Source organism: Cibotium barometz, chromosome 15 (genome assembly GCF_041138505.1).
Source record: "Cibotium barometz isolate CiBa-2024 chromosome 15, ASM4113850v1, whole genome shotgun sequence".
In the NCBI taxonomy this organism is placed as follows: Eukaryota; Viridiplantae; Streptophyta; class Polypodiopsida; order Cyatheales; family Cibotiaceae; genus Cibotium; species Cibotium barometz.
Genome location: NC_141060.1, coordinates 26,834,799 through 26,852,780, shown reverse-complemented (window position 1 = coordinate 26,852,780; position 17,982 = coordinate 26,834,799). Strand labels below are relative to the sequence as shown.

At 43.5% G+C, this 17,982-nt stretch overlaps 1 protein-coding gene across 7 annotated transcripts in view; it reads right to left on the bottom strand.

Moving 5' to 3' along the window:
• Positions 1–14,155, bottom strand: part of LOC147631113 (Asparagine synthase family protein) — a 72,210-nt gene extending 58,055 nt beyond the window's left edge. For 4 of the 7 annotated variants that reach the window (XR_015267531.1, XR_015267532.1, XR_015267530.1 and 1 more), the window contains exons 1-2: positions 13,955–14,154; positions 13,074–13,362 (exon numbers count right to left, since the gene is read on the bottom strand). Coding sequence is in view for 1 of the 7 variants with exons in the window: in XM_086809444.1 (XP_086665570.1) it covers positions 13,074–13,362; positions 13,955–14,023 (358 nt within the window). In the remaining 6 variants the exon portion in view is untranslated. Of the gene's footprint in view, positions 1–13,073; positions 13,363–13,954 lie in introns of all 7 variants that reach the window. The other 3 variants (XR_015267533.1, XR_015267534.1, XR_015267535.1) reach the window with 1 other exon arrangement.
• Positions 14,156–17,982: the final 3,827 nt, after the last annotated feature.

Below are 17,982 nucleotides of genomic sequence, written 5' to 3'. Positions count from 1 at the left end.
CCAAATGGGGGCCAAATGTACAAGTAAATATATGGCCGCGAAGCTCTCGAAAAGAGCTACGCGATGATCAAGGTCCGGAGGCGAAACTGGGACTTTATACCCAACAACCTCCCACTTAAAGGGCCAGTGAAGCTCCTCTAAGCTATGTAACTCCCACCCGCTGTAGACACATATCAAGCTGTGCTTTTGGCAAACTTTTGGTGAGAGCATCTGCAGGGTTCTCATGAGTGCCAATCTTGACCAAACTAACCAAACCATCATCTAGCACCTGTCTGATGAAGTGGTACCGTACATCAATGTGTTTGGTACGAGCATGAAACATGGCATTCTTAGCCAGGTATATGGCACTCTGGCTATCACAACCGAGGACCGGAGCCCTCTCTAGCAATCCAAACTCTGTGACAAGGCGTGCTAACCAAATGGCCTCCTTAGAAGCCTCTGTGACGGAGATGTACTCGGCCTCAGTAGTAGAAAGTGCTACTATCCTCTGGAGTCTAGAGCACCAAGAAACAGCACCACCTGCAAGAGTATAGATGTACCCACTAGTAGACTTGCGGGTATCAGAATCACCTGCCATGTCTGAATCACAATAACCCTGCACCTCAAGTGGACCTTTACCATACATAAGGCATTTCTTCTGTGTCCCCTTCAAGTACCTCAAAATAGACTTTATAGCATCCCAATGTGCTTTGCCCGGGTTGGACATAAAACGACTGACTACTCCCACTGAATGAGCAATGTCTGGCCGTGTAGCAACCATAGCATACATAAGAGATCCACAAGCAGAAGCATAAGGGATCCCACGCATAGTACTGGCTGCATCATCATCTTTTGGGCAATCATCCTTGGATAGTTTAACATAGGGCTGCAATGGAGCACCCAAAGGCTTAGAATCAGCCATGTTAAATCTATCAAGGACTTTCTGGATATACTTCTCTTGCGAGAGGAAAAGCAACTTCTGTGCTCTGTCCCGTCTAATCCGTAGACCCAAAATATGTTCAGCTGAACCCAAGTCCTTCATAGCAAAAGCTGACTTCAGCTGGTCCTTAAGAGCTTCCAAAACGCTCTTATTCTTCCCGGCAAGAAGCATGTCATCAACATACAGCACAAGTATCACTGGGCTGCCATCTGCATCAGTTTTAGTATACAAGCAATGATCTGCATGGCTACGATTAAACTTTTGGTTAAGCATGAAAGCATCAAACTTTTTGTACCACTGCCTCGGGGCTTGTTTCAGCCCATAGAGACTACGCTTCAGCTTACAAACCAGATGTTCTTTGCCAGGAATGACAAAGCCTTCAGGCTGCTTCATATACAGCTCTTCATCTAAATCACCATGTAAGAAAGCTGTCTTTACATCCATCTGATACAGTTCTAAATCCAAAACAGCAGTGAGAGCAAACAAAACACGAAGGGTGGTCATTTTGACCACAGGAGAGAAGACCTCCTGAAAATCAATCCCTTCCTTCTGAGCATAGCCCTTAGCAACAAGGCGGGCTTTATACTTAGGCTGGCCGTCAACTGTCTTGACTTTGTACACCCACTTGTTAGGAATAGCCTTCCTTCCTTTGGGCAACTCAACCAAGTCCCAAGTGTCATTTGCATGTAGAGACTTAATCTCCTCCTGCATAGCATGCTCCCACTTGTTTCGGAGTTCACAAGACTTAGCCTCTTTGAAAGTAAGAGGCTCACCCTCATCTATAAGCAAAACATGTTGCAAAGAGGGATCAAAACGCTGAGGTTCCCTCCGAAAACGAGTAGACCTCCGTACCCAATGATCATTGGCTGGTTGGGGGTCAATATCGGGAGGAATCATAATTTCAGCATCAAAAGGCTGCGGGTTTTCACGAACAGCCTGATTTTCAGCATATAGGGGTTGCTGCCCTACACCTCCAGGAGCATGAAGCGGCTGTCCAACCTCTTCTGGCTCAAATATCACGGACTCATTATGTTCAGCCCTTTGTGAAGCATCCTGGGGCTCATTTTCAGCATCAATGGGTGGCTGCCCTTGCTGAAATTTGACCTTTTTCTGATCACCATGAGAGGCACAAACATTACGGAGCAGCTTTGCCTCATAAAATACAACATCCCGGCTGCGAACCACTTTGTTGGTTGATGGCAACCACACACGGTAGCCCATCTCACCTTCATCACCGTAGCCAACGAAGGTGCCCTTCTCGGACTTAGCATCAAGCTTGTTCCGGTCTTCCTTGCGGATATGCACATATGCATCACAACCAAAGATGCGTAAGTGGTCATATGAGGACGGTTTGCCAGACCAAACCTCCTCAGGGATTCCACCTTTCAAAGCTGTGTGTGGAGATCAATTGCAAACATGAACTGCAGTTTTCAAGGCTTCTCCCCAAAAATCCTGAGAGAGATTAGCTGTGGACAGCATGCATCGAATTCTTTCACACAGTGTACGATTATACCTTTCAGCCACACCATTTGAAGAGGGGCTATAAGGGGGTGTAAGTTCCCTCTTAATGCCATTATCATCACAAAATTTCTGAAATTTAGTACTAACAAACTCACCCCCATTGTCAGTGCGTAAGCATTTAATCTTCACTCCAGTTTGAGTATGAACAAATGCATAAAACTTTTGAAAAGCAGCAAAAGCATCATCCTTAGATTTCAACAAAGTGATCCATACTTTTCGTGAGTGATCATCCACAAAAGACACAAAGTACTTTGAACCACCTTTAGATTTAATGGGCATGCTGCATACGTCAGAGTGGACCAAGTCCAACTTTTCAGCCTTGCGAGAGGCACGAGAGGAGTAAGAACTCCTATTCTGTTTCCCATACAAGCAATCATTACAAAAATCAAGCTTGCTTCCTTTTGCATCAAACTTGTTCAAGGAGGACAAAATGGAGAGACCCTTTTGGCTCATGTGGCCAAGTCTCTTATGCCAAAGCTCCATGTGGGAGCGTACCTCTGCAAAAGCAATAAACTTACCAGACAAAGCCTGACCATGAAGGCTATATAATGTTCCTTTCTTGCATCCTTTTGAAATCAGCCTTGTGCCTTTGGTCAATTTCCATGTGCCATTTCCAAATATGGCCGTGTATCCCAAGGCATCAAGCTGGCCCACAGACAGGAGACTGGTTTTCAAACCAGGCACATACCTCACATTTGGCAGCACAAACTCACTACCATCCTGCAAAGTCAAATTCACGGTGCCCATACCTTCAATATTGCAAGCATGATCATTCCCCAAGAACACCTTTCCTCGGGAGCCTGCAGTGAAAGTTGCAAAACACTCCTTGATAGGAGTTACATGAAAAGAGGCACCCGTGTCAATAATCCAAGTCTGTGAAAGCACATCAGATTCATACATCAAGGCATGAATAACATCTGGTTCTGTGACATGCAAGTTATGAACATCAAGAGCATTAGCAGAAAAAACACATAGCACATCATCTAAGTCAGACAGTTCCTCTATGACAACACCAGAGGCCACATTGGCCTTGCTCTTGTCCTTTTCGAACTCTTCTGCTTTGCTGGAATTACTCTCTTTTTCCTTCTTTTTGTCATTTGAATGACTGGATTTCTTCTTCCGGTCTTGCTCCATCTTGTAAAACTTGCAATCTGGCTTCTTGTGGCCTTTACGACCACACTGGTAGCATGTAACATCAGACTGCTGGCCCTTGCTCTTGCTTCTACCCTTTGAATTGGTAGTAGTATTTCCCCGCTTGGTCGTCCTCCCTCGTGAGACATTTGCAGAACCGCTAGTCTCTGAGGTCTTCCTCCGGATATCTTCATTGAGAATAGCACCCCTGACTCCATCAAAAGTTAGGTTGGGATTTGTCCCAAGTGACACCACAAGTGTCTCCCAAGAGTCAGGCAAAGTAGTGAGCAAAAAGATAGCTTTTAACTTATCATCAAAAACAGGCAATCCAGAATCCTGCATCTGATTAAGCACCCCTGTGAAAGCAGTAATATGCTCTACTGCATTCTTAGAATCATCAAGTTGCATATTCATGAGTTTCCTGATGAGATGTACCTGGTTCACTGGCGTGGTGATCTCATAGGTGCTTCTCAGCTTCTCCCAGACGGCATAGGCTGTTGTCAGCCCTTTGAGGTCAACTAGAACCTCATCAGCAACAGCCATCTGGAGATAGGCAACGGCCTTTCTGTTCAGGATTCCCCATTCATCATCTGTCATAGCAGCGGGTTTGAACTGCTCAAGTGCAGTATCACATTCCCGCAGATAGAGGATATTCTGAATCCTCACCTTCCAAAGATCAAACCCAGTGCCTGCAAACTTCTTAATCTCTAGTAGACCCTTAAGATCACTTGTAGACGCCATGACTTATCAAACTGACACTTCAGAAAGTAAGCAATAGCAAGATGTTATGTACCAGATATGGGTTGACTGTAGGATGCTCGTAGATTGATGAAACAACTTCAGGTGAAGGAGACGGCGGAAGAGAATCACCGGATGTCGATGTAAACCCGCCGAGGGGCAGTATGTTGCTGTCTTTGGGGGTTGCTCGTAGATCCTGTCTGCTGGAGGCAACGTCGGCTGCTGCTAGTGGCCGTGGGGCTGCTGGCTGCAGCCCGGACTGCTTGCTGGTGGCCTTGGGGCTGCTGGCTGCAACGTTGGCTGCTGCTGGTGGTCGTGGGGCTGCTGGCTGCAGCCCTAGCTGCTGCTGCTGGTCGTGGGGCTGCTGGCAGCAGCGTTGGCTGCTGCTGATGGCAGCCGTACAGCAAGGAGAGAACAAGGCAGCAAACGCTGCTGATTGCAGCAGCGCAGCAGCAGAAACGCAGCAGAGGAGGCAGCAAGGGAGAGGAAAACGCAGCAGAAGGGCAGCAGGGGTGGAGCAGAAAACGCAAGAGAAGGGAAGAGCAAGAAAAAACCACAAAAGAGGCTCCTGCGTTAAAAAGAAAAGAGCAGCACTCCAAAAAAAACGCACCAGATTGATGATAGAAGGGAGGTGTTTGACGCGAAAAACGCAGACGATCCCGTAGTCAATTGGTGGAAGACACCTCTAACTCCATAGCTTCTGCATACAGCTTCCCTCCATAGCTCTGATACCAGTTGTTGGAGGAGAATGACTCAAACACAAGAGCTTGCAGCCAAGGAAGTACAGAGGAGATAGAGAAGAGTGAGAGTGAGAGAGAGAGAGAGAGAGAGAACTCACACAATGCTCAAGAATATCTTGATTGTCTTGATGAGGCTCAAGGGAGACCTCGTATTTATAGTGATACAAGGGTATGGGCGGGCGCCCAACTTATGGGGCGCCCGGCGGACCAAATACAAAGAATGCCGTTACAAGGCCCAAATGGGGGCCAAATGTACAAGTAAATATATGGCCGCGAAGCTCTCGAAAAGAGCTACGCGATGATCAAGGTCCGGAGGCGAAACTGGGACTTTATACCCAACACATATGCCTACAAATCTGAAAGCCATTTCATTGATCTTCTCGATCACTCGAAAAGGCCCATAGTACCTGGTTGCAAGCTTAGGATATGCACCCTCTTTGCCAGGCCTCTTTGCAAGTCTTGCTTTCTCAAATTTCAACAATATCCAATCATTCTCTTTAACATCCAATTGCCTTCTATGCTGGTCGGCAGCCTTTTTATGCTTGTCTTGTGACCTTGCAATGGCTGTCCGCACTTGAGCAAAAGCAATATCCAAGTCTCTTACATACTCATCAACTGCTGCAAATATCTCATCCTTTGTGCGAAGGATAGGTGGCAAAACCACGTTACCATAAACAATCTCAAACGGGGCCTTTCCCGTAGGTGCATGCACCGTGTTGTTGTATGCAAATTCCACAAGCGGTAAGTACTTCTCCCAAGAAGACTTCTGATCTGCCACATAACATTTCAAGAGATCCAACATAGCTGAATTTGCAGCCTCACTTTGCCCATCCGTTTGAGGATGATAAGCTGATGAAAAGTCCAATTTGGTGCCCATATTATCAAATAAGGCCTGCCAAAAGAGACTTGTAGTCCTGGGATCTCTATCCCCCACAATGGACTTCGGCATTCCATGATGCTTGAATACTTGTGCAAGATATATTTTAACCATATACTCAGCTTTGATGGTCTTTTTGACCGGCAAGAAGTGAGCTTGCTTACTAAACCTGTCCACAATTGTCCAAATTGCATCATTACCCTGTTGGGTCCGTGGCAAGTCCATAATGAAATCCATTGTAATACTTTCCAATGGCTGTGTGGGAATAGGCAATGGCTGAAGCAAACCTGGTGCCTTTTGCCTATCAAAGTTCACCTTTTGACAGGTGATACATGCACGTACATGTGCCTCTATGTCCTTCCGCATACCTGGCCAAAAGAAATACCACTCAATCATGTGCGTAGTAGGCATTATGCCTCTATGACCAGCATATGGAGGAGCATGGCACTCATCCAAAACCTTTTGCCTCATGTCAGACACCACACATAGGCAATTATCTTTCATGAGATAACCCTCTTTGATCACATATGAGGCGTGTGCATGACCAGCCATCAAATCAGCCCAAATAGTGGCAAAATCAGCATCCATATGATACAAATCACGCATGGCAGACAAGTCCCCATGAGAGGCAACCAAGATAGCTGCTACATACGGCTTTCGTGACAATGCATCGGCCACTACATTCTTCTTTCCTGGGGTGTGCAAGATCTGAAAATGAAACATAGACAGGAAATTGGCCATCCTCATATGCTTCTCTGACAACTTAGTTTGGGTAAGAAAATACCTCAAACTCTGGTGATCTGTCTTCATAGTGAAATCAGCCCCAAGAAGGTAATGTTTCCATATTGTAAGTGCATGAATTACAGCCAAGAGCTCTTTCTCATAAATGCCAAGAGATAGCTCTGCATCATACAATCTACGGCCCTCATAAGCCACGACATGTCCCTCTTGATTAAGGACAGCTTCTATGCAATTTCCAGATGCATCACATTCCACACTAAAAGGCTTTTGCAAATCCGGAATGATCAACATTGGACCATGAGTAGTTGCATCTCTCAATTTGAGGAATACATCCCTCTCTACATTAGTCCATTTGAACACGGCCTTCTTCTTTGTCAAATCATGCAAAGGAGAAGCAATCCATGCAAAAAGTGCCGAATGAACCTGTGGAAGTAAGAGCATAATCCAAGAAAACTACGGATCTCATGCACCGAACTCAATTCGGGCCAATTCCGAATTGCATCAATCTTTGCAGGATCCATCCGCACTCCATCTTTGGACACAATATGCCCAAGATAATGTATCTCTAACAAGAAGAACTCACTCTTCTTTGCATTTATGAAGAGTTTATGCTTACGGAGTTCTTCAAAAACAATGGCCAAATGAGCTCTATGCTCTTCTTCGGTCTTCGAGAAGACTAGGATATCATCAAAGAAGACACCTGTAAATTTCCTGTACCCACGGAATATGTGATCTATCATTCTATTGAATGTTGCCGAGGCATTTGTAAGACCAAAAGGCATAACAAGATACTCATAAAGCCCAAATGCTGTCCTGAAGGCAGTTTTGTGTACATCCTCAGGCACTACACGCACTTGATGATACCCACTCTTGAGATCAATTCGGCTAAAGCATGCCGATCCATCCAACTTGTCAAGGATGTCGTCTATGCGTGGAATCAAAAACCAATTCTTGAGGGTAAGCATATTCAAAGCTCTATAATCCACACACATACGAAAGGATCCATCCTTCTTTTGAACCAAGAGGACGGGTGAACAATATGGGGAAGAGCTTGGCTGAACCAAACCCTTCTCAAGAAGCTCATTCATCTACTTCATGATCTCCTCTTTTTGGGATGCACTTACACGATAGGCTGGCCTATTAGGTGGTGAGCTACCCGTCACAAGATCAATGCGATGATCTTCCGGTCGTACGGGTGGCAACTCATTTGGTAACTCATCGGCAAAACAATCATTGTGTTCTTGCAAGAATTTCAACCTATCATTACTAAGAGTGTTTACATTTACATTATTTTCCTCAACAAGATCTCGTACAAAAATCAAGTACGCAAAAACACTCTTTTTCATTACTTTCTTAATTTGTACATGAGATACAAGGGGAATGGTATCATCCTCTTCACCAACATCAATTACATGCTCTCGGCCTTTATGCATGAAGGTGATCCTGTTGGTCTTGTAAGCCTTGCACGGATCAATACATGTATGCCAAGGCTTTCCAAGCAATATATCACAGCCATTCAAAGACACCACAAGAAAATTCTCATGATCCACATAGCCTTGAATATGTATGCACAACTTGCCAAAAATAGGCATGACCTGCACTTCTCTACCAACAAAGGCAGCCCCTGCTTCAATTTGAGGACCCATGTCCTCCACTTCAATACCCAAAGCAGCTACCATCTGTGTGGATATGAAATTTTCAAATGTACAATCATCAAACATGAACAAAACGGGCTGATCCTTGAGTTGTTCCCAAGCTTTACATGCAACCCTGTCTTTGCTATCATGTGAAGTATTGCCCTGCACATCCGGAACCATATGCACGTTAGGCTTTGATGCATTTGCATTATCACGCTTCTTCTTGTTTGGGCATGCCTTTGCAATATGCTTGGTGCTACCACAAGTAAAGCATTTCCCCTCACTCATATATTGCTTTTTCTGCTCCGGAGTGAGACCATAGTCTCTCAGTTTGAAGAGACGCTTCTTGGTAGTGTTATTTTCAGCCTTTAGACCATTTTTATCTTGGTTTTGGTCCTTTTTAGGTGGCTGTCCATTATTTTGCAGGTTTTGGACAACCCTCTCTTTGCCTTGAAATGAGGGTTTAGCCTTATTGGATCGACTCAATTTGAGTTCCAATTGCTCGGTGTCGGTGGCGGTGGCGGTGGCGGCTGCCATTAATTGGTGTAAAGTGTGACCAGGATACATTTGTAGTCTCGCTTTGTACACGCGTTGCAATCCCGATTGAAACCTTCTCTTCCTTTCCTCCTCAATGACATGCATAAATGGAGATACCTCTAAAAGCACTTTCCAAAACTTTTGTACATATGCATTCATTGATTTCCCCTCATTTTGCTTCACCCAATCCCACTTCATTGTTATCTCATTCAATGCATTGGGAGGCAAGAATTGAGCATAGAACCTCTCTTTGAACTCTTCCCATGATCTAACAAGATTCAGTGAGAGCTTCTCCGTGAGCCACCAATGGGCAGCAGTGCCTTTCATGAACATGCTTACATGCTGGATCATGGATTTTGGAGTGAAATCCTCATCAAACTGAAAGCAATATCAAACTGGCCAATAAAAGCAAGTGCCTTTGATGCATCATATTCCCCATGATATGCGTCAAACTTCACAGATTTGTCTCCGGCTTTGAAGTCACGAGACTTTGATGCATGTGCCTGGATCTCAACATGTTTTCCCCCATGTTTGTCCATTGGGACAGCCCCAGTGAGACTGGCATCATTTTTGGACCAAAAGGTGATGCATAAGGCATAGATACATGTGTCCTCTAAGCATGAGGCATGGCTGGCCCCTCAACATGCATTGATACATTTTCAGCCATAGCTTCTCCCTCACGAGCACACTCGAAGGCATGAGTGGCATGAGAGATACGCGGAATACCTGCACCAACAAAAAATTGCAGCCCATGTTGCATCTGTTGTGCATGCACATTTTCAAACGGCAATGGCATTTGACATACATTTTGACCACTGCCATAAACATTGTATCCTTTATGGGCTACATAAGGTATTCCTGCATGGCGTGAAGTCACTGATTGTTCCTCTCCCATAGCATGGAGATTCATCCTCTTAGACATAAGTTCTTGTTCGGACACCTGTGGGGATTCCAAGACATGTGGGATGGTTGCCTTTTCTGCATAGGCATCCTCGGTACGAGCCAAGTATGCACGTGCTACATCCCTCGATTACATGTGCAACAGCTTTCTTGGCCTTCAAACGGTCATGTACCAATGGATACTCACGGCGGTAGAGATTTAATTCTTCTTGTTGTGCATGGAGAAGAGCCTGCATACGAGTAAGTTCAGCCCTCAAGACTATGGACTCTTCTTCTTGCATCTTTTCTTTGCCACAGGATGGCTGTCCCACATATTCATGTTCCCTATTGTGCACCACATGAGTTTGCTCATCCTGTAAAGCATTGGAGACATGCATTTCATTGTCCCTGCCTCTTGTGTTAGCATCTCCAACATTCATTGTATGGTTGTCCATAATGTTCTAACTGTAGAGATAGCTAGTGTTCACGGTGATCGTCTCTCACACGATAGAAGTGAAAGAGAACCGTATGCTCTGATACCAATGTAACTTGGTTGAAAACAATGCTAATCAATACACTTAAATACACTAAGATTTGATGGACACTTGCTCAAATACAAGAAGTAAATTGCTGAATTGACAAGAGACACACAATGAGCCGGAACGGCCGACCTCTCCCTCAAATAAAGTATATTGATCTTGGGAGAATCAAGTACATAGTGTCATGGGCATTTCTGACCAGATTTCCATACCAATGCATATGAATACGGTATTGCAAACAAGTGGTTGTCGATGTAGACTTGCAATCCACACTACCCTCTCAAGTGCCCATGTTCCCTGCTCTCTATTGTTCCAACAACACATGGTAGCAACAATCTGCAAGAGAGCACGTAGGACAAGAAAACACTACACAGGGTATGTGATCTTGTAATCCGGTTCCTCCCTCCTGCTACTTGCTTCCATATTTAAGCATTAAAGCTTACCAATTGCAAGTAGAGTCGATGACAGCCGAAGTCTTCGCAATGGAAGTCCTCAGAGTGAAGAGATCTTCGATTTGTCGCATTTCTTCACGACAAAAGTCTTCAAGAGGATGAAGGAAAGCTTCCCCTATGGTTCAACTTGATAAAGAAGGGCTGAAATTAGGGTTTTCAACAAAAAGACCAGAAATTACAGCAATAAAGAGAGCTGTTTTGCTGAATTTCAGTCATTGGGAGTGTGTAGGAGAGTGATTAGCATCGGAAACACTCTTGGAAGCTTGAGAAACACCTTAGCAAGCTTGGAAATGGAGTTGGGAAGGAGAAAGTGCAGAAAATGCAGCCCAACAGCCCTCATGAAGGAGGCGCCAATCTCTAGAGAGAAAAGGAGTGAGGTGGTGAGTTGTCTAGTGTAGGTGGCAGGCAGGTGCTTTGTGGAGCAAGCTAGAGTGGACACATGGCCGGTTACTCCCTTTGTACAAGGGGGATAAGGTCTGGGCGGTGGACATTGGGTTATGTCCACCTCGGGACATCAGTGTGTGTGAACACCGGGCTGGTCATAATTTATAAGTGAGTTTTGGTCGCCAAAAACTTAATGAAGTGTGTACACACTCACTTATAAATTAGTGCTAATTCCTAAGGCTAGGATTATGACCACTACTTACCACCTGTCACATGCCACAACCATGTCAGCAAACAGTTTCATACGCACGGGCGTCCCCTTACCCGGAACTACACATTGGTCAAGCAAGCATGAAAACAGCATGCAATTTCAATTGCAAGCAAGCACATAAAGATGCTATGCAATGCAGCATTAGTATGGACAATCCCCGTTCATGAGACTATACCAAAATAGACGTGCTCCAAGCAAGTACACGAGGTACCAGACCCAATGGAACACCAATCCACCAAGCATTTCCGGGCATGTACACAAAGGCACAAGTCCACAGTATCACATGAGTGGAATCAATCCTTGGCATAGACAACTGCCATGGACAACAGTCCAATGTACATACATGATAAGAAAGCACGGGTGGACCAATTGGGTGGCCAAATGGTGACATGGCCCCTCAAAGCTCGAGAAACCACATCATACTCCGAGGAAGCTTAGTGACGACTGCGTATTTATGAATTGATTTAAAATGATTTGGCAAAGTCGCCCTTACAAACACATGAATCCGGCCACGTACTCGACCTCTGAGCTGGCCAATGGGTAGAATCATGTCCACATCACACTCGGGAGAGTGTGCACATGACATCCCATCCTACTTAACTTGGACCACGGGTGCAAATGATGCTCCATCACTCTAACCTGGTACGCAACTTGGAGCGCAGGTGCAAATGATGCTCCACCGGTACGAAACTTGGAGCACGGATAAATTGCCTCTTTGTCTTTTATCTTGCAACTCAATTCATGCAAGACCAAATCTCCTTCCTTGATATCCATCCGTCGGTGATGTTTGTCAGCCACTTTATTATGCTTCTCACGATACTTTTTCAAGGTGGGCTGTTCGCACTTACGAAAAAACTGTATCTGGGTCCCGGACATACTCATCTACAACAAAAAAAATATCCTCTGTACAAAAGATAGGAGGCAACACCACGAAACCATAAACGATCCCAAAAGGTGCCTTTCTTGTGAAAGAATGTACCGTGTTGTATGCAAGTAACGGTATACAACAAAAAATTCATACTCATCTACAACAAAAAAATTATCCTCTGTACAAAAGATAGGAGGCAACACCACGAAACCATAAACGATCCCAAAAGGTGCCTTTCTTGTGAAAGAATGTACCGTGTTGTATGCAAGTAACGGTATACAACAAAAAATTCTCCTTTGTACAAAAGATAGGAGGCAACACCACCAAACCATAAATGATCTCAAAAGGTGCCTTTCTTGTGAAAGAATGTACCGTGTTGTATGCAAATAATGGTATATTATTTTCCTACGCTGATTTTTGAGGAGAAACGTAGCACTCCACATGCCCAAGTTCATGGTGGAACTTGCAATCTCAATATGTCCATCTGTCTAACAATAATATGCTACAAAGATTCAATCTTGTCCCCATATTGCCAAAAGAGCCATCCAAAACAAACTAGTGGTGCAAAAACCTATCGATAAGCCCTACCCCTATCAAATGCCATGAATATTGCTTGATACTTTAGGCGGTTGGGATTGGATCGACAACAAGTGATCAAAAATCAGCCAAAGCAACCAGCAGCAGTCTACACAAAAAACCTGGTGGAAACAAGCTGCTGTACATGGCAAGGCCAAAAGATGAAGTGTTTTTTTAAGGTAAAGAAACCATACAAAAAGAGCCTCCATGTTGGGACTACAAAAAAAAGATGTACAAAATCACTTGCCCCATTAAACCCTTACCATTATAGATGAGCACATTGTTACAATGATCCGTCAACGGCTGGGGGATTGGAAGAGCTCCTCGGAGTTGCAAAGTGGTCGCAACAAATTCGAGAGCAACTTTTGAGTAATTATCATTGTTGTCGTGTGCCGAAGGCATGTCACCATTTTGTGTTGTAGACTTGTCATTGATGGCATGCTCATTTCCATTTGGTTCAACCAAAACAGTGTGCCTGCCTATGCTATCAGGACCCCTCTTTTTGAGGGCCTCAATGAGGTGTTCTGCTGTAAGACTGGCACCATCGAGAGCCTGCAATACAACGTATGGCAAAAACAAAGGTTTGGGACATAAATGCTATATGAGACAATCACACACATGGGCATAACTTAGACATACATAAAATGTGCCGTGTAACTTGGACGCATTTCAGTACGACTTTACCACCTTTCCAAATATATATATGTATATATGAATTTGTGCACTTATGATAATTAAGATAAATTAGAGCTCGTTGATCAGAAAATCCTCAGTTATCAAATGATCCTAATCAACCCTTAGCCTTTAAGTAGCTACTTATGTTAAGTAAAACACATGTTGCAAGTTTAGTCTCACATAATTATCTAGTTAATCCAAAAGCACATTTTGGTTTCCAGAAATCCCTATCTTAGCTCAGCTACACACACACACACACACACACACACACACACACACACACACCGGAGAATTAGGGTTTTTCTGATCGTACAAAAATAATTAATGTTACAGAAATACTAGGGATTTTCCTGATCGTTACAGAAATAATCAAGAAGGATTAGGCTTCTATGATCATAGAAGAAAAAATTCAAAAAAAAAAGGGTTTCTAAAAGACTGCTAATTAAAAGAGATTAGGGCTGGCACCGACCTTTTCTTCAGCTGGAGTGGAATGCTTGGGAAGCTCTAAGCCAGATACTATCAAGCCAATTCCACACATGATGATCGGCTCCGGTCTGCGGACATCGAGGCTTATTACTACTCACAATCGTTAATTAAACAACTAAAACATTGGAGACTCGAGACTACACAGGCATTTGTCTGAAATTTTATTTATTCACATTATTCTGTTTTGGGACCAATATATATTAAGTATATGTTTTGGGACCAATATATATTAAGTATATATATTTATTCACATTATTCTGTTTTTGGGACCAATATATATTAAGTATATATATTACCTACCCATTTAAACAAGATGTCCTTCCTGAACACACCACCCTCTCATAAACTTTTACTTGCCTTCATTCAAAAGATTACATAACATATTCCATCTATCTTCCTCCCTTACGAAACTAGACTATCCCCAAGAAATTCGGTAGCCCAACTGAATCTCCAACACTTCCCCTTTTTTGACCAGATTTTGATTGTAGGTCTTGTCTTAACAGGGTTCTCTATGAATGCCACAAATGTGTAATCCACTTGCTTTTCCTTTTAGGACCTAATTTAACTTGTTTGGGCTTCAAATACAGAACAGAGCAGACCTGCATCATATCAATCATGTGTTAGGTTTCCCTAGTATGCATGACAGTCCCCAAAAGATAAAGAAATCAAGTGATGCCATTTTGCAGTGTCTCTGAATTAACTAACCCATCCCATCTTTATCCAGCTTGTTCACACAGACTACAGACCAGCACCACATGTACACACTCTTATGCATCAATTCTATCATACCCAATCCAAGAGAAGATCCATTCTAAAACATAATGCAATTCCTAGGAGTCCAAATTTCCCACAAGCAGCAGACTCTAATAATACTAAACAATATATCTACAGCCCCATCATTAGATGTCCATTTTCCCATAATCCAGTCTCCCCACTGGCCCTGAACCCCTGTACAATGTTCAACCCACTTGCCAATTCTTCCCCATGCTCCTCTGATAGTTGGACGATCCCAAAATGCATGTTTCCCATCCTCCAAGGCAATTCTACATCTGGGGCAACACCCACTAGTGAAGTTTTTTTGCATTAACTTAATTCCAATGGGCAAGGCCCACATACTTACTCTCCATAAGAAAACCTGTGACTTGACGGGGATATGACATTCCCACAGGGCTTTCCATCTCCTCTTCGAGCAGCCAAGGCTCTAGCTAACACTCCAGATTCTGTTGCAATATTCAGCATTAATTTCCCCCTTTCTTAGCTCCATATACAGATCCTTAGTTTTTCCCTTTAACAATTTAGACCCCATTGAACCAAGCCTAGTCCTTTATCCAACAAAACTCATCAAATGCAGTAGATAACCACCCTAACTAAATATGCACCAACACTTGTCTCATTAAACCCCTTTCCCTTGCAGACAAGTCAAATTCTAGCTCCAGTTGATCAAGTTCTTTCCACCCCACAAATGCCCAGTCCTAGCAGTTTGCCAACCTCTTTAGCCCTTTATTATTCAGTTTCCTTGCTGAGGAAGTATCCAGAAGACCGGGGGGGTTGAATTTGTGAGACCACCAAAGTCCCAAACTAAGCATTGAATTTCTTGAGACTCTGCATCCCCCATCCCAAGTCATTAGACTCAAAGCCTCCTTCCATTTGTTGCTCAACATCCTGCATAAAATGAGAACCTATCGCTTTCAAAGGAGCATAGGAGAATAATTTGTCTTTCCATCCTAGACCTTGCCAATTGCCTCTTGACTGGACGAAAGATACCTCCAACAACTCTCTTACCATTACTATCCATGTTTCTTCTTAGTGCAAACATTTGCGGAGAAGCAGGGCAATCCTTGCTGAAGTTTGAGTTGGTAAATGCAAGGTACCAATTCCCCCTTCACTCTTAGGTACATACAGCTTATCCCAAGCAAGCCAAGCTAGAGCTCTCTTGGTAACTTTGCCATTCCTCCATTAAAAGTCTCTTACAGAACCCGCTATTTTTTTTAGTTGCATTTTCCAAAGTGTAGTACAGGACACAAGAACATTATGTAAGCATTCAACACAATGTTACATATTGCTATTCGGTCTCATGAAAAGGGATTCTGATCCCGTCCCACTTATTTAGTTTGCCAATGAATCTATCTAAGGCCCAATCAGTCAATTGCCTGTTTGTGACCTCAACCCCAAATGGGACTCCCAGATGCCTAAGAATATGCCCTTTCCTTACTACCTCACACCCCCACCTCTCCAGATCAAAATCTGTATCCTCAGTAAGACTTATGATTCTAGATTTTGGAATGTTGCACCTAGATCCAGAGGCCTCTGCAAACTCATGTATGATGGACAAAGCCTATCTCATATTTCTATTATCAGCTTTCAGAAACATAAATGAATCATCAGCAAAGCATTGGATAATCAGTTGCTCACTATTTCTCAGTTTCAAACCAGTAATTCTCCCTCTTATACAGGCATCCTCCAAGGCCACTATCAAAGGATGAGAAGCAATAGCAAACAAGAGGGGGGCAAGAGGGAGACCTTGCCTCACATACCTATTAATTTCAAACCCCCCAACCCCTCTCCCATTGAGTAGGACATTAAATTGGCCTCTCCAAGTAAGAGCATGAAGGGAAGTAGCCATTTTAGTCCCAAACCCAAGTTTCTCCATTACTCTTGCCACAAAAGACCAATGGACTCTATCATAGGCCTTTTCCAGGTCCAACTGCAACATGACACATTTCTGTTGAGTTTTGAGGGCCACATATCAGCATACCGGCAAGTACATTGTCATATATTGATCTACCCTTGATGAACCCATACTGCTTCTTAGAGATGACCTCTTGTAAAACAGGATTGATCCTAAGGGCAATAACCTTGGCGGGTGTTGGGTCTCCAATGGAATTGGTTGAAATGGAGTACCTTCAACAATAAGAGAAAACCTGAGAGATATCTATTTAAACTCTCTAAAGGGAAAAATAGTAGGGAACTGGTGGGGAGGATCTTATATGAGAGTGGGCAATAGCCTGCAGGGTATTGAGCAAATTGCTAAAAAATGGGTATAATTTCTTGGTTCTACTCTTAGTCTGAAAGAAGATTGGTCTCATAGAAGGTTTCATGTTGAAAATAAATTGCTTGGGTTGGTCAACCATAGTGTGGACCCTGATAAAGCCAAATGGCTGGAGAGAGAAGTGGATATTAAGGAATGCTGGGTAGCTCTTTTGAAGTTGGGTATAGACAAAGCTCTAGTTTGGGATGGTCTGTCTGTAGAGTTTTTCATTGCTTTCTAGCCATCCTTGAAGGATATAGTTTGGGAAGTTAGTAAAAAGGCTTTTAACTCTGGCATTTTGGATAAAGATTTTAAAGAGGGGCTAGTGAAGTTGATACCTAAACAAACTGCCTGTAGTAGCAAATTTGGCCTCTTTTTTGACACATTTTTCATCCTCTTGTTTCAGACCAGATTGACACTACTCTCCTCAACTCTCAACTTCCCTACAGCTCTAATAATTCCTTGCATCTTATTAGCAAAAGACCTCCATGAGCCTTCACACAGTCCTCTCCTTTTTAATCTCCTAATGGCTTCTTTAGTGTAGTCAATAAATAGATCATCTTTAAGCAACAAATTATTGACTCTCAGTTTCCTAATTCAGTTCAGTCTCCTCCTAATCAGATGAGTGCCGAATCCACTTTAAAGGCATATGATTAGAGATGGTTGTGCTAGAGTCTACAAAGACCCTCAAAGTATGGGGAACCCAAGAAGCTTGCTAATTGAAAAAGACTCTATCAATCCTGAAAGAAGAACTGATATATTGCAAGCTAAAATAGGTGTGCCCAGGATCATCTCTCCAATCCCCCAAGTTCCATCCATCCACCAAGCCCATTTTCCCTTTCAACTCATCCCACTTACCCTTCTCTTGACCCAATCAAAGTGGTACTCCCCCCACATCTATCTATCTGTCTCTCAACCATATTAAAATCCCCGAAAATTATGCAGTGGCCTTGCATGTTCAAGTTACCAATCCAATCCCACTC